The 21,286-nt window shown below is 38.6% G+C and overlaps 3 protein-coding genes across 3 annotated transcripts; 2 read left to right on the forward strand and 1 right to left on the reverse strand.

Annotated features, from left to right (window-relative positions):
* The first annotated feature begins 1,528 nt into the window (after positions 1–1,528).
* On the forward strand, positions 1,529–7,016 carry prdx1 (peroxiredoxin 1). The gene is made up of 6 exons (XM_083991186.1): positions 1,529–1,599; positions 3,394–3,510; positions 3,732–3,885; positions 3,989–4,111; positions 5,474–5,604; positions 6,520–7,016. Exons 2-6 carry the CDS (start codon positions 3,405–3,407, stop codon positions 6,600–6,602), a joined length of 597 nt encoding a protein of 198 aa, XP_083847312.1. The 5' UTR covers positions 1,529–1,599; positions 3,394–3,404; the 3' UTR covers positions 6,603–7,016.
* Positions 7,017–8,194: 1,178 nt separating this feature from the next.
* Positions 8,195–10,557, forward strand: zte38 (zebrafish testis-expressed 38; the record flags this gene model as incomplete). The annotated part of the gene is made up of 12 exons (XM_083991335.1): positions 8,195–8,245; positions 8,474–8,618; positions 8,809–8,872; positions 9,036–9,072; positions 9,225–9,245; positions 9,338–9,364; positions 9,458–9,525; positions 9,624–9,772; positions 9,867–10,090; positions 10,218–10,266; positions 10,341–10,384; positions 10,510–10,557. The coding sequence occupies 12 exons, from the start codon at positions 8,195–8,197 to the stop codon at positions 10,555–10,557; spliced, it is 927 nt and encodes a 308-aa protein (XP_083847461.1).
* Positions 10,558–10,598: 41 nt separating this feature from the next.
* On the reverse strand, positions 10,599–21,113 carry aldh9a1b (aldehyde dehydrogenase 9 family, member A1b). The gene is made up of 12 exons (XM_083990847.1): positions 20,984–21,113; positions 20,566–20,782; positions 19,643–19,788; positions 19,291–19,420; positions 18,971–19,105; positions 13,004–13,200; positions 12,716–12,856; positions 12,386–12,574; positions 12,214–12,301; positions 11,915–12,056; positions 11,412–11,524; positions 10,599–11,209 (listed from the first exon to the last, which is right to left on the reverse strand). The coding sequence occupies exons 2-12, from the start codon at positions 20,741–20,743 to the stop codon at positions 11,115–11,117; spliced, it is 1,554 nt and encodes a 517-aa protein (XP_083846973.1). The 5' UTR covers positions 20,744–20,782; positions 20,984–21,113; the 3' UTR covers positions 10,599–11,114.
* Positions 21,114–21,286: the final 173 nt, after the last annotated feature.

The following is a 21,286-nucleotide window of genomic DNA, read 5'->3' on the forward strand; positions in this document are numbered from 1 at the left end:
GAAAAGAGGCCTGATGGAGGGACTGTATGAGCTGATAACAGCCCCCAGACTCAAATGAACTAATTTTGAAAACATACACAGAATTTCATTTCCTGGACATCAGATATTAAATATCGCCAGAGCGTGAAGTAAGATTTGGCTATATCAGGTTGTCCTGATTGAACATGTCACTTGAGATTCAGTAAAAAATGATCAAAAATAAAATAGGGTCCAAAGTGACTTCTTGAGTTTTAACAACCGTCCTGTGGTGTCAACAGATGTGACAACACTACAGTCACATCAGGACTACATATTCAGTTATTAAAAAGGAGGGGCTTACAAAGTTTTATCAACTACCCTCCGGACTAACGACAGGAATTATGTGATATCTTGGGCATATGAGGCATCAAACTAAACAATTGTTTGCTTTTTTTGCACCTTAAAATTTCATGACATTGAAATCAAAATGTTATCACCCTATAGAAACTGCTGCCAGTGTGACAACGCCTAAATAAGTATGTTTTCCCTCAGCCTAGTCATTATGTAAATATAGCAGTGGCGAGGAGGAAATGAGAATAAAAAATGCCTTCAGGGTGAGTTCAAGATGTTGCAACAGTGCACAGTTCTGCGAAGTACATCCCATTGTAAACAGAAACAAGGTTTGGTAATGAGTGGCAAACCAGGAAACATGGAGGAAATGAATGCACAAATACAACTGCCACATAATAACTATAAGACAAAGAATAGCTATTTCAAAAGTACAATGCTTTCAATTGTTGTAAACAAAGTAGGTATTTTATTTATTTTATTATTTGCCCTAGCTACTCCTGTCTGTTTTAAAACATGGTCATCTGAGAAAACTTGTTGAAAGACAAGAAATCCAAAATGTTGTTGCTGGTGGCCTTTTTCTGCCAGCGCTTTGTCCTAAGAAGGAAGGTTAATTAACTTAATTAAATGAATCACAAGAGGCTACAACAGAGGACACAGGTTGCAGCAGCTCTGTGGAGGTGTTGTTTAATGTCTGTTCATCATGACAGTGGATCCCCCACACATCCTGAAATAAGTTGAGTCATATGATAAAACCTCATGACTCCCTGACCCCTGCATAGCTGTTAGCCTGGATTAAAGAGACCTGCTTTAAAAAGAAAAAAGAAAAAATTAGCCTATATATAATAGACTTCAATGTTATGCTGCATCAAAACGGAAAAGTAACCTAATCTAGACACTGAATTCAGTTACCCTGTGCTCCTAAAGTGGATAAATGATAGTCAGATTTCCCTTTGCAAACTAGTCCACAGATTTGATGACAACTAAAACTAAACATAAAGACCACATTACATGTGGACATGTGGTCATCTCCTTCACCCTGCTTCCTCATTATATGCCGTATTCCTATAGTTTTACAAGAAGTTGAAATTCCCATAAAAGTGATCATGAAAACTGCAGAGTCATGCTGTGTAATGGTTTTACTGAGACTGGCTGGTTATTGGGCTGAAAGTGGGCTGAAAGCACGTTCTGAACGATCCTCTCGCGAGAAGTGAGCCGGGAATATAAATCCTCGCACGGAGCCCGTCTGCTCCTACACTCCGCTCTCGGTCTGTTGGTGTGATCAAAGACAAGGTATGTCTATCAAAAATACACTCTTCTGTGCTTTTTGTCAACCACTGTTGTACACTTTAAGATAGTTGTTGTGTTTTTTCGTAGCGTTAGTTTAGTGAGGTTTTTCAGTTGCGAAGCTGTTGAGTTGTACAGTTCAACAAGTGGTTTCTCACTAAAATCATAATCTTGTTCATTATGGAAAATCAACGTGGTTTGGAGGTTTCGAAATGTTGAGGAAATGTGACTTTCGTGATAGTTTGATGCTGTTAAACGAAACCTTTTCACTTACACTAAGGACATCAGCTTTTTTTCTTTTCTTTCCTTTTCTTTTCTTTTTTTAAGTTGCTCTCAAATCTTCAGACAACCTGAGAATCTTTGGTCCTTCAGGTGGAGTCAGAGTTAGTTCGAGAAATACTAACGGATGCAATATTTTCACCTTGACCCCCACCTCAGCTGGGGCAGTGTGTAGATAGACAACACTGAAAACTGCAGTAGCCTAGATATGTCTATGCGGACACACCTGTGAAATGAAACTGTGAGAAGTGAAAATGCTTGGTTGGTTTCAGTCGCTGCCAGTTTAAAGTCTTTAAAGGCTACCAGTGAAATTTACTGAGGTTTGGTCCAGTGAGCTGTACAGCTTCTGTTGTAACCTACATTAGATATGAACATTTTATATGGTTTAATTTGAAGTTTAGATTTTTTTTTCACTTCTTGTAATCATGGTTAATAACAAATAATACATTACAACGTATTTCATAGTTTTACACACATTTTCCAACTGTCATATGACTTTAATGTTTGTAATGTGTTAGAAGGATGGCAGCCGCTCTGAGAGAAAAAAAACAAAATATGCTATAATATTAAAACTTTGTTTCACCTTTGCAGCTCCAGCTGACATTAACAATCAGCTGAGAGATTTTGTTTTAAAAATGCAAATATGCCTGTTCGATTCCCCATTGTGTAAGGTGAAGTGGACAGGTGTTTTATTTGTCTGACAATCACTCAGAAACTGAGATTATATCAGTTTACTATCACTTATGACAAAGAGTATTAAAGTATTAAAAGCTCACTACGGAGAAGCAGGAACAAGGGACTGGTTAGTATTGTTGAGCAACTAATCTATTGCATCTATTGTGATTTATCATTTCCTGTCATTTATTATCATAGTTGTTTAACATAGGCTATTTAAAAACTCTTCACCAAAGTAGCCTATATCTGTGTGTTTCACACATCATCACTCAAGATTTCTAGTTTAGTTTAGTTTATAAGTTTATTTGAAAACAGGGACAGTGCACATTAATAACATCTGTACAGGGTTTTTTATTTTTTATTTTTTTAACAATTATTCAATTCAATTATGCTTGGTCTTAGGGTAACACAATACATTCATTGTACTGTAGCACACATGATGAATACCTTGCAGCTGAAATAATTGAATCGTTGACAATGGATTTTTTGTTTTGGGTCATTTTTTGTGCAAAAAGTAGAAACATGCTCTGCTTCTCTTGGTCTTTTATTAGGGAAATAACATTATTTGATATTGCACTATGGAAGTTGTTTATTTCTCTACGTTTAGTTCCTCTGTAGACCAAACGATAATTTGGTTCACTGAGATAATAATCAATAGATTATTGATGATGAAAATAATCACCAGTTTTAATCCTATAGTAAAATGCACAGTGTGTCTCATCACAAAGTGAGATAAACGTGTATCAGACATACATAATTGACTTGTCCTGGTAATGAAAAAACCTGTGCACAGTTATGATTTAAGAAGAAATACAATGATGCAAATACTTGATTTCATTTGATCAGGTCGACTGAAAATGGCTGCAGGAAACGCGCGTATTGGCCAGCTGGCCCCAGACTTCACAGCCAAAGCAGTGATGCCGGATGGACAGTTTGCCGATGTGAAGATGTCAGACTACAGAGGTACGCACCTAAACATGTGTCTCATCCTCTGTTGGTTGGAGGACGAGCTTTGATGCCACTCTCCTCTGGACTGTAATTCACTGTTTTGTGATACCAACAATATCCTGAATGGACATTAATTTACACAACAAAAGACAGGAATTCATTAGACTGTCATTGCCACAGGTGTATGATCACATGACAAACTCAAATGTTTTATCTGCTTTTCTCCTTTGGTGCAGGGAAATATGTTGTCTTTTTCTTCTATCCACTGGACTTCACCTTTGTTTGTCCAACCGAGATCATTGCCTTCAGTGATGCCGCCGAAGAATTCAGGAAAATCGGCTGTGAGGTCATCGCTGCCTCTGTTGACTCACACTTCTCCCATTTCGCATGGTAGTAACAAGCTTTATATTCTAATTGTCCACAGGATGGTCATGTGCATGCAGTTCTCTTTGTAATCACTTCACTTTTTCTTTTTGTTTTTTGTTTTTCAAAGGGTCAACAAACCACGTAAGCAGGGCGGTCTGGGCACAATGAAGATTCCCCTGGTGTCTGACACTCGGCGCACCATCTCCACAGATTATGGTGTCTTGAAGGAAGATGAAGGCATCGCCTACAGGTGAGTGTGACGTGGAGCTGTGCTGTCTGTGGCCGTTTGAAGAAATTCCAACAGTTTTTCGACAGTAGTTGCTGTTCCTATTTCCAGAGGGAGTTGATACTTTTTTCTTCTTTTTTTTTAACATAACATTAAATGACACACCCTAGCGATGTTTCAGCCAGGGAATAGGAGAACAAAGACTGTCCTACCATCACCACTGTTGGGGAAGCTACTTTGCAAGCGTACATGTAGTTCAGTCTGTGTAGTTTGTAAAACTACAGCTAAAAAAAGTAGCTTTAGCAACTACTTATACTAATTATACTCATGTAACTCAGCATTAAATAAATCAACATGTGGTGTAGGCCTACAAAAAATTCACATGCCAGCAGATATATTCCTCTTGTATTTTTTTTAAAGAAAAAAAGCTGACATTTTTGGTCAACATACTGTAGGTTCACCATAGACATGTTGGGTAATATAAAGAGAAAATGAAAACCCTTCCCCAAATTGTAAATTTTAAATCAGAAATGTAAATCAGTCAACAAAAAATGTAATAAAAAATAAAAAGAGGTAGACATACTCTAGATCAGAGTATCTTGAACAACAATGTTTAAAATCATGACGGCAACACCAGGGCCAGCCAGTCAGCCAATTGGCTTGGCATGTCATGACATGATTCATGCCTTTTTAAAAAAAATGTATTTAATGTTATTGGCCAAAATTGTAGTTTGTTAATTGAGTAGTTAAACTACAGAAATGACCCAAAAAGTAGTTGAAATACTTGACGCAGCACAAAATATGAATGTAGTTTAACTACCAGCAAGTTACAGCAAATTGTAGTTAAGCTACGTAGTTCAACTACATGTACGGTAGTTTAAGTCTCCCCAACACTGACCATCACCTACTTCCCTTTTCTGGGGCTGTTGTTGGGCTGCATTCATAGACTGTCTCACCTTTAGGCTACATGAACTATACTACCGGTCATTTATGTTCTCTCAGAACTGTTTCAGAAGTCTAACATGAGCATAATTGTTCTTGCCGACCGAAAACAAGAGGGAAAACTGTGTTGTGGTAGAGGGGAGGGAGATACAATATTATTATATAATGGTGCATATTTTCAGACAGCCTACTCAGGAAGACAGTCGGTGTATTACAAGTGATAAGAACTCCTAAAAATAAAACAAAAATGAGAGGGGAGCGAAATACTCAGCTCCTCCCTCACCTCCAAACAAGTGACCAATCATGAGGTAACGTGAGTGTGAATGTTGGATTCTTGGAAAGTTATAAAAGGTTATCCAACTATCCAACATGCTGCTGGACAGGGAACATCAGCATCCAACAGTCTTTGGAGACTCATGAGCTGTTTTTTCATTCTTGTTACAGAGGTCTGTTCATCATTGACGACAAGGGCGTCCTGAGACAGATCACCATCAATGACCTCCCAGTTGGACGATCTGTTGAGGAAACCTTGCGTTTGGTCCAAGCCTTTCAGTTCACTGACAAACACGGAGAAGGTAAGTTATTGTGTTCTGTAATAAAGCCCAATATACTGTGTCTTGCTGCATACAGCCCTTACTTTTTGAACAGTCATACCAACATGTTTTTAAAAGATTTCAAGTTAGCTTGAAAAACACTGCAGTATATGGCAGGTGATATATTTCAAAAACTTCACACTCCCTAGTAGTCTACTTGCCAGCCCATAGGGCCCCATTGTGAACCCGGAAATGTTGAGTACCCCAAAGTTTTATGTTAGAAATATATAGTATGGGTCCCCAGTATTGAGAAACTGCCGGATGCTAACTTATATAATGGGCAATTAGCACAATTGACATAATTAGCACAAATTAGCATATTTTGCCTATATGGGTAATATTTCAACAAAATTGACTTGGCTGATCTGGGCAATATTGGAGTGGTTTTAGGGGTTATTGATGATGCTGAATCCATTTCTGACATTTTCAAAATTCAAAATGGCTGTCTAAACCGGAAGTGACCAGATTTTAACCGCCAGTGGGCCGATTTTGATGGATTTCAATCTGGTCACTTTCGGTTTAGACAGCCATTTTGAATTTTGAAAATGTCAGAAATGGATTCGGCATCATCAATAACCCCTAAAACCACTCCAATATTGCCCAGATCAGCCAAGTCAATTTTGTTGAAATATTGCCCATATAGGCAAAATATGCTAATTTATGCTAATTATGTCAATTGTGCTAATTGCCCAATATATATAAGTTAGCATCCGGCAGTTTCTGAATAATGGGGACCCATACTATATATTTCTAACATAAAACTTTGAAAACTTTGGGGTACTCAACATTTCCGGGTACTCATTGTTGGCAAGTAGACTATAGCACAAGGATAAATACTGTACGTGTATAACTTACTGCATCTGCTTGCCCCTGACTCATCAGTCTTTATCTTTTCAGTCTGCCCAGCCGGCTGGAAACCAGGAAGTGACACAATCAAACCCGACGTCCAGAAGAGCAAAGACTTCTTCTCCAAGCAGTAATAAGACCATGGTCTGCATCTGCTGTCTGCTGTTCGAGATTTCATTTAGAGATTACATTTCCAGAACAATATTTAAGTCAACAGTTGTGCCTGTGTAAGTCGGAGACAGTTTTTGTAGTCACCCTGATGTGTGTGTGTGTTCTGTTGTCTGTAGAGTACTGGTAAATAGTCCACTGGTGACCTACTTTGGTGTAACTGTAATTATGTTGTGGTAATGTATGCTATTTCCTTGCCTGAATAAGCAAATTGTATGTTCTGTTGTGTCATTCTATACTATTGTTAGATACAAAGGACCAAACAAATATTTTTACTGGAAAGAAGCCACAAGCCACACTTCGCTCCATTATGTTATGTTTTTTTTTAAGTGAACAACTAAAGTTATTTCATCTAAATAAAGAAAACAATGTGTAATATTCTCCTCAAGGGACATTTTTACTACAAAACTCAACAGGTGTGATGGATTGTATTTTAATTACACTCCAGCTCATCCACTACTGTGTAATTGAAGAATACCCCAAGGTGACAGGATGGTATCATGGTGTCTCGTTTGTTATTACACTCAGGTGCAAGCAGGATTTTTAAAACTTCACATTTTACAAAGTGACACGTATTAGATTGGGGTACTATGATTATTGTTTTTTATATTGTATGGTCCATATATTGATTCCTTCAGTGAAGTTGCTGCACACACTGAACCATATAAGTGTGGAAGGTTTGCCACTACACAGAAAAATAAAAATGATTGTTTTACTTGGTTGATTAGACCTGAGTTTTGAGGTCTAGGGCTCCATTGTTATTTTACTGATTTTAAACTTTTTTGTCATGACTACAAATTTTATTCTTTTGAATAAAATAGCGCAATACATAGATGTTCTTATGAAGCAATATAAAACACCAATTTGAGCTGACAGGTCTATTGAAAATAACTGAAGTGAAATCAAAGCTGGTCACAGCAGATATGTTAAGGTGTTTTAACCATAGGGTCTTCCATTGTGTGTGCAGCCCCACTGACTTGGATTACACAATTAACTAAATCAAACTAGGAAGCCATTAATATTATTCACAGCTGTGTTTTTTCTGCTCCTATACAATTAATAATCTTGAGAGGTACAGTCAACATTTCTGTTAATGTATTTGATTTTGACTCTGATAAACAAGCCTGTTGATTATTAGTTTTTGAAAATGAAAAGTTAAAAGATAAAAATGTATATATATTTTTTTTTAAATCTTATGCCATAGTGCTATCTCGCTGTCCACTACAAGTGGACGCTCTGACTGTAGGAAGGGACAGAGCAATAGATATAACAGGGACACACTTTTGGCGGGAATTGCTAGATTATAAAATTAGCTTCTGCCTGGTTGTGACTAATGCCTTTGTGACTTACATTTTTGACCAACTTCGTTTCTAACCAGTGTAGGTTTTAAATAGACTTATTTTAGACAGCATTGAGCAAGATCGTACAACTAGTTGTAACAGGAAAGTTCCGTTAATGGAATTAGAGCCCATCAGAAATTAGCTGATATTAAATATTTATGCTAGTTAGCTCACTCGTTAGCAGGTAGCTTGCTAACCCACGGACAGGAGGAGGGAGAATGGCGGCAGGGAAGATGTGCATCAGGAAGAACAAGGAGGAAACTGCTGAGGTTTGGACATACTTAACATTTTATCAAGAGAAAATACGTACCGGTTTATTTACACAAACGATTTGCAAATCAAAAAGTGTCAAATTCTTGAGACTTGAGTTTCGTGAGATATCTTCTGTAGCTACCGGTAATTGCGCCACCCCGTGGCCATAGAGCTAATGTCAACTGTCCTGTGACAGATGAAATGTTTTCTCCTCTCAAACACTGTGTCTGGAATATGTTTTTTAGTGGGCAGGGTTATTCCAGAGCGACATAAAAACCAAACAGGAATCCCTCGTCTTCGCCAAGAGGATGATGGCTGTGGCAGTCTCCTCCATCACCTACCTCAGGGGGATTTTCCCAGAGGATGCCTACAGGTCCAGATACCTGGAAGGTGAACATAAAGACGTCTACTTCTTTAGACTTTATTGAAATTGTGAAAAGTGTATTCACGAGCAAATTTGTGTTTTCCACTTCTTGATAATTCACACACTTTTACAATTGACTAATCTAGATGCATTTTGCTATGACAAAATGTAGGCTAATTGATTACAAATGACAGATTGTGTTTGCAATTTTGCCAGATTTGTCCATCAAGGTTTTACGTGAAGACTGCAACACGCCAGGTGCCAGCAAAGTTGTAAAATGGTATTTATTATATGTCTGCCTTATTGCACCCAGACTTTACAGTTGCACTGTCCCTAACACCAGAAGCCAGACCAAGTAAAATGGAAAATTGGCATTGATGACCAGCACTTGATCTTAATTTACTTTCCTAATTTCTGTTTTCCATTTAATCTTGTTTTCCCAGGTTGATGGGCTGCTTTGATGCGATGGAGAAGCAGTATGTAAGTTAATGCATCCAAGTACTTGACTGACTTTTTATTATTTGTCACAGTTTATGACTGACATTTGGTCTGTCAATAATCAATACAATACATATCTATCCAATATAATATCAATCTGCTTTTACTCATTATCAATGTTGTCCTCTCACCAGCTCCAGATTGTGTTTATTGGGGTATGTAAGTCTGCAGTATTTATATTTAACACATTAATTGCATAATACAGAAAAGTTGCCAACATTTGCTATATATATGTTATTCAATCAAGGTGTACACCAACCCAGATGAACCTAACGTAAGTTCCATCTTAAATGGTTTAAATTTTATTTTAAATACTTGTCTCACCAACTTAAAGAAACACGTGAATAATTTCCCCCCTTTTTTGCAGTGCATTATCGAGTCCTATCAGTTCAAATTCAAATACACTGAGAAGGGGCCAGGGATGAACATACTCAGGTTTGGTTGGACATACAGTTTTTACATTTGTTACATAGATGAAGCCTCCGCAGGTTAGTTCATAGTGATACAATATTAAACTACAAATGAAACTACAGGAACAACAATGTGGAGACACAGGTGACACTAGAGGACACCAAGAGAGCCTCAGTGCTTCTCATCAGGAAGCTCTTCCTGCTCATGCAGAACCTGGAAGCCCTTCCCAGTAATGTTTACCTCACCATGAAGCTCTACTATTATGATGACAGTAAGACACCTGCCTATTAATGAGTCAGTTGACCATCAAATGTCACTTCTTGGGTTGTATAATGAAAATGTGTCACCCCGCTCTCCTTTTAAAGACACTCCTGCTGACTACCAACCACCAGGCTTCAAGGAGGGTGAATGTGACAGCCTGTGGTTTGAAGGCCTGGCTGGCCACTTCAGAGTGGGTGAGGTGCAGACGGCTTTTCACACCTTGAGAGTTCGTGTGTCGGCTGAACAAAGCCGACTCGAGAAACTTAAGGAAGCGAACCACCCAAAGGAGGCCAAGCAGGTTTCTCAGAAAAATCCACTAGAGATCAAGGTGGGTCCAGAATGAAGTGCTGAATTTCAGTTTTATTGTGGTCTCACAGCTGAGGGTTATAGTTTGAGACAGATTGCGGCTGTTTCCTTCTCGTTGTTTTATATCACTATTAACATTTTTGTTACAGGCTCCTCTGAGACAAATGGATGAAGACGAGGATCTGCCCTCTGAGGATGGTAAGTAAATATGCTGGGGCTTTTACAAAGAGGGGTTGAGTTGGGATGATTCACTATTGACTTTCTTTAAACAGAGTCTGCAGCACAGTTCAAGAAACCCACCAGACCTCTGGCAAGGGTAAGGATGCACAAAAGCATTACTATGCAGGTTATACAATTTTAAAACATGGCAAATTGGAGCTCCTCATGAATTGTACTGTTAATACAAACTGTACAGGTGATCATCCTTGTTGTCTTTCCTAGAAACACACAGCTGCCAAAAATGTGGCAAGGAAGAAGAGAAGATATTAGCGAAAAAGACCAGCAGCAAGAATGACAGTAGTGCAAACACATATATGAAAAATGTCTTCATTTAATTGTAATATTTACATTGTTTATGTCACAGTTCATGACTGGCATGTTCCTTTGCTAATTACCTCTATTTACTACTACTGTATTGAAACTAATAAGTCACAAAATAAAGCTCATTAATCTCAACCTGGCTGAAAAGAATTTGTGTTCAGTAAATACTAATTCATATCCATTTGGCACAGATAATATTGGTTTTAAATCTAATCTTTCTGTCTAATGTTTCATTGCTACCATTCAGCTTATTAGCCACAGACATTTGTCTCACATTGCCTTGAGTTATGTTATATTTCCTTCTAAACATAGACAGTCATGGCTCATGTGGAGGATGGACAGTTTGAGCCCCATTGATTGAGGCTTGTTTTTTTTGTTTTTTTTAATCACTTTTGGCACTTAAGGCTGATGGTGTTTCCCTGAGTGTTGGGGGACATGTCCCGGTCCAGACCATTTGTCCCAGGCTCTGGCTCACTGTTGCAACGTCATCCTCCTCTGTGTGTTTCCTAGAAGAGACTGTCCACATCGCCCATCTCCACAAACACAGTCTTCAGCTGGGAGTAGTGTTCGATGGTCACCTGGCCATTTTCCCGTCCGATGCCTGGTGAATGTAGGAATTAAAAGTTTACTTCCACTTCCACTTACTGGGCGGTAAAGAAACTAGATTTTTGACAGTACTTTTCACAACATCAGATCAGCAATAACTCCTAAAGTCTGTTCTAACCTCATTTAGAAATTAAATTACCATGTTTTGGCCAGTGACAACTGGGTAATGGTTTGTATGGTAGATTATTAGACTGTACCTGACATTTTGAAACCTCCGAATGGCACCTCAACAGGAGTGATGTTGTAGTTGTTGATGAAACAGGAACCAGCTTTGAGGTGTTCAACCACACGATGGGCTCGTCTTACATCCCTACAGATGTGAAACAGTGGGTTTTATTTATTTTTTATTTTTTTAAACATCTAATTTAGGCCAACAAAGGAACAGAAACTCTGCATTGAGTTGATAAATGTTTCTTGGCTGGCTGTGTGTCGTTTGAACTTTAATTAAGAATTCATAGGTAGCTCAGAGCTGACAGAGAACTGTGAGTAGCTACTTATATGGAGGTGGTGTTGACTGTCAGCATACGAAGGAATGAGTTCACCAAGAAAAAAGGGATGATAAGGACACGGAGCAAAAATTTATCAGAGACACAGAGGGTAGTTTGTTTGCCAAATTCAATCTACATCAACCTTATGGTTTTAAAAACACAGATTTATTTGCCAGTGCATTTCCCCTCGATGACTTGACAAAAAAACCAACCTGGTGAAAACTCCTGCAGCCAGACCCAGGGTTGTGTTGTTGGCTCTGTGCAGCACTTCCTCTTCTGTTTCAAAGGACAACACAGACATGACAGGACCAAAGATCTCCTCTTTCACGCAGGTCATTTCATCCGTGCAGTCTCCTTTATGTGGAAGAAAAACAGAACAAGCATGTGAAAACAATGACACTTAACCTAAATCAGTCTACACTATTTTCAGACTCTAGAGTACCATGCTGCATAAAAAAGTAGGAAAAAAGATCGTGCTGTGTTATTATAGAAGAATGTACTGAACTCTTACCCAATACACATGGAGTCATGTAGTATCCACCCTTGAGTTTGGGGTCTGATGGGATAAAAGGTTCACCTCCACACAACACTGTAGCTCCCTAGAAACAGCACAGTTTACACCAAAGTCTAACTTTAAGTTGCTGTTCAGAAGTATATCAGTGTATATCTATGTCAAGTCTTACCTCCTTCTTTGCCTGATCCACAAAGGACAGGACTTTTTCTAGATGTGACTTGCTGACCAGTGCTCCCATTCGGGTGCTCTCTAACAGCGGGTCTCCTATCTCTATAGCCCGGGTCCTCTTCACCACATCCTCCACAAACTCTGGTAGAATACCTTTCTCAACAAAAACCCTCGTACCGTTGCTGCAGACCTGTAATACATTTGTGCTGCAACTCAATACGCTTTCATGTGTAGATTGGACACAAAGTTATTATGTTAAGATGCCAAAGATGCTGAACTGTTGCACCAAATGAAAATACAAAATTGAGTAGTACAACACAGTGCATAGTACCTGGCCCTGAGAGAGGAAATTAGCCATTAGAGCTCCCCTCACAGCGTTCTCCAGATCACTGTCCTGGAAAATGAGCAGAGGAGATTTCCCCCCGAGCTCCAGAGTCACAGGTTTCACCCCCCTGGATGCCATCTCCATGATCTGCGCATCAGTGTTACACGGAAGAATATCAATAATAAATCACTAGAGGTATGCTCTGTTTTATGGATGAATTGTGTTTCTTTATTTATTGTCTAAAACCAGTAAAAGTGGTGTTTGAGGAGGTTTTAGTTCTACCAAAACACTAACCTTCTTGCCTGTGGGTACACTCCCAGTGAAGGACACCTTGGCCACATCAGGGTGGTGGCAGAGTAAGCTCCCCGTCTCCTGGCAGCCCTGCACCACGTTGAACAGCCCCTCTGGAGCTCCAGCCTTAGCATAGATCTCTGCCAGCATGACTGCTGTCACAGGTGTCACCGGTGATGGCTTAAACACCATGGAGTTGCCTGTTTTACATGAAGAAAGAAAACAAAATCAAAATAAATAAAATCTCATCAAAGCAACTAGAAGATGTTATATACTGTACACACTACATGATGTCATACCTGCACATCTCTACTGCATCAAATATACACGTCTATATACGTCTATTCAGTGGTTATGATTTGAAACAATACTTAAAATGTGAATGTTGAGGTTTGCTAAATCACTAGAGGACAGCTGTTTAAAGCCACCATGTAGCTCTGGTGCCATCTATGGGCAAAAAGTGGGACAGTGTTTTTTCTTTTTTTTACTTGGCTGCAATTACACATTATGTCCAGGAGTTAGAGTAGTTTATTTCAAGAGCCAAACCTAGAGGAATTTAACAAACATTCATAAAAAGATAAAGCATCCAAAAACTACCGTTACTACTTTTTTCCACATTTATCATATGTACATCATATGTACAAAATGTAGAAAAGGTCATGTTTCTTCTGGAAATTAGATTGCCCATACCCCTGAACTAACCCTAACTGTTAAGGAGTTCATAATCAACTATGTTAAATACCTCATAAACTGCAGAATTGCAGGCTTATCCAAGTTTTCAATGGCCCACAGTAACTTTTTAACATGTTTCACTTAATTCTTGGTGTTTGATATATTCTGTTAAATAAACAAACAAACATATCTCACCAAAAATATAACCTTCCAGATGGGAAATAGTTGCTATAACAGTATAATTACATGACTATGACACGTCATGTCCGGTGGCACGTGAGGAGCACTCGTGTGCGGAGAACGCCAATACTCCGAGATATTATGGTTAAATTCCAAGTTTGGTGATGCAAATTCTCGGGAAAAAACTCCTGATCCCTGGCGGAAAGGTGGATTCCTTTGACCTGAACCGAAGCAAAGTGGTCTGGAAGTTTAAATGACTAGAAGAAAGCGTGGAGAGAAGCAGACGCCAATCTCCGCACCACCTGGCACTGATTTACCTGATTCACCTGTTTCAACTGCGGCACAGGTACCAGTAAAAGAAATGGATAAAAAAGAAATGTCTGAATTAATCCGCTCGATAATACGGGAGGAATTAAAAGCACACATGGATGAACTGCAACCGCAGCTTAATTCCATAAAACTTGATGTGAAGTCATGTGCAGAAAAAGTGACGGGCATGGAGACGGTGTTATCGGGTCAGTCTGACCAAATAAATGAACTGGAGAGAGAATGTGGTGCGCTTCGAAAAATATGTAACGCACTCCAACAGGAAAATCAAGAGCTGAAAGACAAAACTGACAGACTGGAAGGTTACAGTCGAAGATTTAATATAAGGGTCTTTGGACTGGACAGGGGTGTCGAAGGTGATAATGCCACTGAATACATGTCTGCGCTTCTGAGAGATGTTTTCACGGGACAAAGGAATCTTCCTGGTCCTCCTGATGTAGAGATTGCGCATAGAGTCGCCGGCAAAGGCCCTGGTCCAAGACCCATGATCGTGAGATTGCAGCGGTTCATGGTGAAGGAAGCTATCCTGAAAATGGCAAAATCAGAAAAAGTGCTGGAATATAAAAACATGAAGTTGAAGATATTCCCTGATCTGACAACAGAAATGGCAAGGAGGAGAGCACTGTTTAACAACGTCAGAGGAAAGCTGTATCGGGCTGGCATACAAAGTGGTCTAATTCACCCGGCCACTCTCATCCTAACTTTCAATGGAGAGAAAAAGATCTTCCAGAAAGTTAGTGAAGCAGAGAAATTCTTCGAGGAAAAGATTAAACCATCGCTGCATACGCAGTAAATGCTGGACTGAAGTTGGAGGAAGCTCATGAAGCAGTGTGTGTTTGAGCAATGGACAGGAACGGGACCCATGATTTGGACTTTGGATTACGTTTATGGAATGACATTTGAACACGAAGACAATCCTAAAAGGATGCGAGGTCGCTGAGGGGTGGGAGAATGGTGAACAGCGCGATCACAGACTGTGCGTAATATGGAGACGGGGAGTGGTGAACAGCGCGAGCACAGCTGGTGCGTAATGTGGAGACTGACTCAACACGATCTACCCTGAAAATGAAAGAGAGACAGTAAACTTGTGCGGTAAGCATGCAGAACACAGACTGAATAATTATTTGTTATATGATGATAAATTGTTTAAACTTGGATGGTTTAAGTTTGGATAAACTATGGTGATCAATAAAGAAAATATGATTTCGTTTATATTAAGAAATAAATGAGGTTTCCGTTATTATTATTATTATTATTTACTTCCAAGGAGTGATAAAAGGGTAGAAAATTAAGTTTAAGCTAATGCATTTGCAGTTTATCAGCTCAGTGATACGACTGTATGATTCCAGGAGGATTAAACAGAACTGAGTTCATTCAAATGTCAACGTAGGAGGTTGGCTGATTCTCACGGATAGACGAGTGGTATAATTTTTATGACAATACAAAGTGTTAATTTATTTGTTTTTTTAATGTTTGTGGGTATTTGTTACAATGTTAAATGTATTTTATGTTGCTCTGAAATTGAATCAACTCGAATAAGACTGATAAGAATGTACACCCTGTTTAATGTCATATAAATTACCGAGGAAAGGCCTAAAAATGGCCCATATAAATATATGTAGTATTAGGAATAAATTAAATGAAGTGGAGAACATAATCCTGTCAAATAATTTTCATATTTTGGCCGTGTCTGAAACGCATTTAGATTCTACATTTGAGGACACATCACTGATGATAGAGGGGTTTAATATCTATAGGAAAGACAGAAATGCTTATGGAGGTGGGATCTGCATTTATGTGCAGCGCCACCTACCTGTAAGAATAAGACATGATTTAATGCAAACTGACATTGAAGTTCTTTGGTTGCAAGTACATTTAAAGCATCTCAAGCCTATACTTATAGGATGTGGTTACAGACCCCCCAGTGCTAATTGTGAATATTTAGATAAAATGTGTGAAATGCTTGACTCTGCTTGTTGTACAAATCTTGAGTTATATTTTATGGCAGATATGAATGTAAACTGGGAGTTGTTGTCCTGTCCAATGAGAAGGAAATTGGTTGATATATGTGCAGCTTCGGGATTGACTCAAGCAATGAACAAACCAACAAGAATTAGCTTTAATAATGATGGCAGGAGAGTGGCCACTTGTATTGATCATCTCTATTTAAATACACCCGAGATCTGCTCCAAAGCTATATCTATGCCTATAGGATGCAGCGATCACAATCTAATTGCAATAGTTAGGAAAACAAAGGTGCCCAAGGAGGGATCGAGAATAATTAAGAAGAGGTCATTTAAAGCATTTGATGAAGAAAAATATGTAAGAGATGTTTCAAATGCTAAGATATCAAATATTCTGTTGCTTGAAGATCCTGAAGCTGCCTTTAAAGTTTTTGATGATACATTAACAGGTGTTATAGATCAACATGCACCTGTGAGAAAAGCCACAGTGAGGACTGTTAACTCACCATGGTTGGACAGAGAAACAAAAGAACATATGATTGAAAGAGATCAGGCAAAACAGATTGCTTTATCATCTGGTATTAAATCAGACTGGCAAATTTATTGTAAATTAAGAAATTTTGTTACAAAGTTAAATAGGAGGAGAAAAAAAGAATATTATGATAACATAGTTCAGGAAATGAAGCACGATAGTAAAAGATTATGGAGTACACTAAATGTTTTAGTTAAGGGCCACACCAAGTCTTCACCATCTTACTTAGAAACTGGAGGAGAGTTCTTGACCAAACCCAAGGACATTGCTAATCATTTGAATAATTATTTCATTAATAAAATCGATAAGTTAAAAAGTACTGTACAGCATAATGATACTGACCTTGCAGATAGACTAATTAACCAAATTATGGAAGGTAAAGAATGTATTTTTGATTTCAAGACTGTTACAGTTTCTAAAGTTGAGTTATTATTAATGAATTGTAAGAATAAGTCACCTGGGGTTGATTTTCTTGATGGAAGGTTATTGAAACCTATTGTTGGTATTGTGGCCCCAGTGGTAACACATATAATTAATTTATGTTTGACTAAAAATATATGGCTACAAGGATGGAAAATTGCAAAAATAATACCAATTCCCAAAAACAAAAAGTTGCAGTTTTCTGAGTCAAATAGTCGACCTATCAGTTTATTGCCAATTTTGAGTAAAATCATGGAAAAAATTGTGTATGAGCAAATTCAGTCATATTTTTCTAATAATTATTTATTTACAGATTTTCAGCATGCTTACAGGGAAAAATATTCTACAACAACAGCTATGACACAAATGTTAGATGACTGGTGCAATGAAATCTCGCAGAAGAAAATGATAGGAGCTGTCTTCCTGGATTTTTCGGCAGCGTTTGATATTCTAGATCATGAATTATTATTGGCAAAACTGAAACATTATGGATTTTCATCATCAGCTTTGTTAATTATTAAAAGTTATTTGAGTGAGAGATGGCAAATGGTTTATTTTAATGGAAGTGAGTCAGATTTAAAACAAGTAAAACAGGGAGTACCCCAAGGAAGTTGCCTTGGACCTCTTTTGTACTCAATCTTCACCAATGATTTTCCCTTGGCATTAAAAACAGCTCGCATGACAATGTATGCCGATGATACGACAATTTACTTAGCTGAAAGAACTATTGATGGATTAAATAGACATTTAAATGAAGAAATGAAGTTGGTTTCTGAGTGGGTTAACTGTAATGGATTAATTTTGAATGTGTCAAAAACAACTAGTATGGTTATTGGATCAAACTATTCACTGCGTTCAAACCCAGAGCTTAATGTGATGATCAATAACAAATTAATTAAACATGTGAAAGAGGTAAAATTATTAGGAATCATCATAGATCGTACATTATCATGGGACATGCATATAAAGAGGATAATAACCAAAATTGGAAACATTCTTTCAATGATTAGGAGATGCTCTAAATATTTAACAACACAAATTACTAAACAAGTCATTCAAGCACTGGTTTTGTCGCATATGGATTATTGTACAGTTGTTTGGTCCAATACCTCACTAGCCAACATCAGAAAACTGCAACTTATACAAAATAAAGCAGCACGTGTTGCACTTATGTGTGGAATAAGGTCGAATATTTGTCAAATGCATGCCAGTCTTGGTTGGCTGGATGTTAAGCACAGATTGTCATATTTGTTGATGGTTTTTCTTAAAAATATAATAACAACTAAAATGCCATACATTTTGTATAGAAAATTGTCTTTTAGTTCAAACACACATAATTATTCAACTCGACATGCTGCTGGAGGTTATTTTATTTTACCCAGGGCACTCTCTCAAGGCACAGTATTATATCGAGCTATGAAGGAGTGGAATGCCCTTCCCAATTATGTTATACAACAAAGAAACATGGTTAGTTTTAAAATGAAATTAAGAGATTATTATTTTGATCGCAATTTTGACCATTAGTAGCCTATTTGTAAAACTGGGTCCTGGTATTCTTGTTGTGTAGTGATTCAATGTAGGAGCGGGTAACATATGTTAAGTGTTTGTCTTGGATGTTTTTTTTTTTTTTTTTTTTTTTTTTTTTTTTTTTTTTTTCTTGTATTGAGTATGTGTTTTCTGTATGTATTTTTTTTTTTTTTGTTTGTTTTATGTATTAATGTATTTTATGTGTTAATGGTTTGTATTTGTCATTTATTATGATGAAAAGACCCCAGGAAGAATAGCTGCTGCGTGGCAAAAGCTAATGGGGATCTAAATAAACTAAACTAAACTAAAACTAATTGATGGCTTTATAGCTTTAGAAGCATCTCATACCACAGGCCAGGGCCGGAGCTGATTTCCAGGCAGCTATCTGAAATGGATAATTCCAAGCACCAATGCCAACACAGACTCCCAAAGGCTCTCTGCGCGTGTAGGCAAAGGATCCTCCTGGCAGCTGCACGTGCTGGCCTTGACGAGGGAAAACAGCGGCATAAAGATGACACAATACAGAGGAAATATGTGACCTTCCAGTCTCACTTTGCTAAAAAATGACTGTTGTGACATTGTTAAGCTACATCCTTATCTAATGTTTTATATGCCACACATGCAAGTTTGGGGAAAACACTTGACTAACAAGTGCGGGCTGTACCAACCTGCCAGAGTGCTAGCCAGTCCTGCATAGTACTCTATACACAGTCTGCCAGAGTCCACATCCAGACGAGCCTCTGTGATGGACTTCCCATTGTTGACCACCTCCATTTCTGCTATCTCCTCCCTCCTGCTCTGTGCATGAACACCAAGACAAATAAATATATATTTTAGTGTAGTAGACACGACACTGGATGTAGGAAAACATACAAGAAACTATTTTCATGAATTTGGTAAAAGCAATACCCTATTGAGTTAGTTACATTACAGAAATTGTATCAACCATAACAACAATAGCAACTTATTAACCAATTTAAATATTCTGCAAAAATACAAATTAACACACAGAATAAATACCTCTATGATATGTGCTGCTTCTATCATGATCCTCGCTCTCTCCATCCCAGACATTTTGCTCCAATGGCCGAAGGCCGCCATGGCAGCCTTCACAGCCTGATCAACATCTAAAGTACCACATGGCTCCAGATGGCACAAGACTCGACCTTCAATGTTGATAACAGCAGATTATGTGAGTTTAGAAGAAAAAACAACAGGTTACACAGGTTGGACTTGGCAAGGCCATCCATCTCATTTTGCCTGTTAATTAAATTAGAACTGATTCAGTGTGAGTCATCCTTCAGTAGAGAAGAAAATCGTGTCTGGAGCCTGTGGGCTACTGTGCGTGGCACACTGAGAATGGCGTGACGTTCACACTGAGGAGCTGGACGTTTCATTTTGCAGTGATGGTGGCGATAAGATAAGCAGCATCAGTGTGCCGGAACGGTAAACTGCACACTGGCTGAGTGTGAGCTCAAATAGAGTGAAGATGTCTGAATTAAAGCCGGAACCAAGCCACAGTCAGCCTTTAAGTCAATGAGACTGACAATGCACAGGGTTCTTGGCAGGCTGTAATAGCTATGTATGTGGTTGTATGTCTTGATTCTGCTCCACTGAAATTGGTCAGGGGCCATAAAACTATGCATGTACAGTATGTGTTTGCAAAGTGGGAATCTAAGTGTGACATTATGGATAATCAGTACAGGAAGCAAAACATGTTAGCAAGCTGTCAAATGCAGGGACTGTATCTTACAGATAGAAAACTAGAATAGCCTACATCAGTGCTGTTTTATTGGACCAGAGATCAGCAGACAGACCTCTCCACACAGCAGTGTCCAAAGTCCAGTTAGGACTCACTACTATCAGGAATGTAAAAAAAAAAAAAAAAACACACACACACACAGACTGGTTTTCTTTCAGTATAAGATGATTTTAAGGCTAACCTGTTGCAGGTTCGTAAACATTTTCCCTGTTGCCTTTCTCTTGGCTTGTCCTTCTCTTCCCAGCCCAGAAGTTTAGCGGGAGGTTTACGTCCGCTGAGCCCGAGGATATGCATCTAGCCGCCGCGGCGAGGTGAGCGGCATGTGGCCGCCGCAGGGTCACAGCCAACCTCGGGAACATACTCAAAGTGGCCCTGTTTCTTCCAGATTTTGCCGATAGCTGTAACACACATCATGCCGGTTGTTGACGTGCACAACGTCACTTCATCATTGCAAAACTATGTGCAAAACATTAGCAAACGGTACAGTCACTGTCAGTAAATGTGCGCAAGCAACTGTTACCGCTAGCTACTTTTCTTCGACTTGTCATTATATTGGCGATGTTTATCTCTTGTGTTTATGTGATTGGTGAAACACGTACCTGCAGAAGTCTCGGCTGTCAGTGCACTTTTGAAGAAAATGGACTATTAATGCAACTTAATGCAACGTTTAATTGACCCCACTTTGTTTTGCTGAGGCAGACCCAGGGGGCGGGACTAAGACCGTACGTGCTTCGCTGAACCCGGCAGCCGTCATAGCGTAACTGATGATTGGACGGCGTCATCGTCTAGCGGAAAACATCTGAAATCATCATAAAGAAATATTTACAAATTACGATTTTGATTTAATACAAACCCCGGGTGTATGGCGTCTAACATGCATGTAAAAAACGAGAACAATTAAA

The sequence above is a fragment of the Trachurus trachurus genome (assembly GCF_905171665.1).
Source record: "Trachurus trachurus genome assembly, chromosome: 17".
NCBI classification, from domain to species: domain Eukaryota; kingdom Metazoa; phylum Chordata; class Actinopteri; order Carangiformes; family Carangidae; genus Trachurus; species Trachurus trachurus.

Excerpts from the sequence above, each read along its gene's own strand:
- prdx1 (XM_083991186.1), top strand. The coding sequence starts at position 3,405 with ATGGCTGCAGGAAACGCGCGTATTGGCCAGCTGGCCCCAGACTTCACA. Across the intron at positions 3,511-3,731 it reads GAAGATGTCAGACTACAGAG|GGAAATATGTTGTCTTTTTC; the intron begins GTACGCACCTAA and ends CCTTTGGTGCAG. Across the intron at positions 3,886-3,988 it reads CACTTCTCCCATTTCGCATG|GGTCAACAAACCACGTAAGC; the intron begins GTAGTAACAAGC and ends TGTTTTTCAAAG.
- aldh9a1b (XM_083990847.1), bottom strand. The coding sequence starts at position 20,743 with ATGTTCCCGAGGTTGGCTGTGACCCTGCGGCGGCCACATGCCGCTCAC. Across the intron at positions 19,106-19,290 it reads ACTGGCTAGCACTCTGGCAG|GCCAGCACGTGCAGCTGCCA; the intron begins GTTGGTACAGCC and ends TCCCTCGTCAAG. Across the intron at positions 12,302-12,385 it reads TGGATCAGGCAAAGAAGGAG|GGAGCTACAGTGTTGTGTGG; the intron begins GTAAGACTTGAC and ends TGCTGTTTCTAG.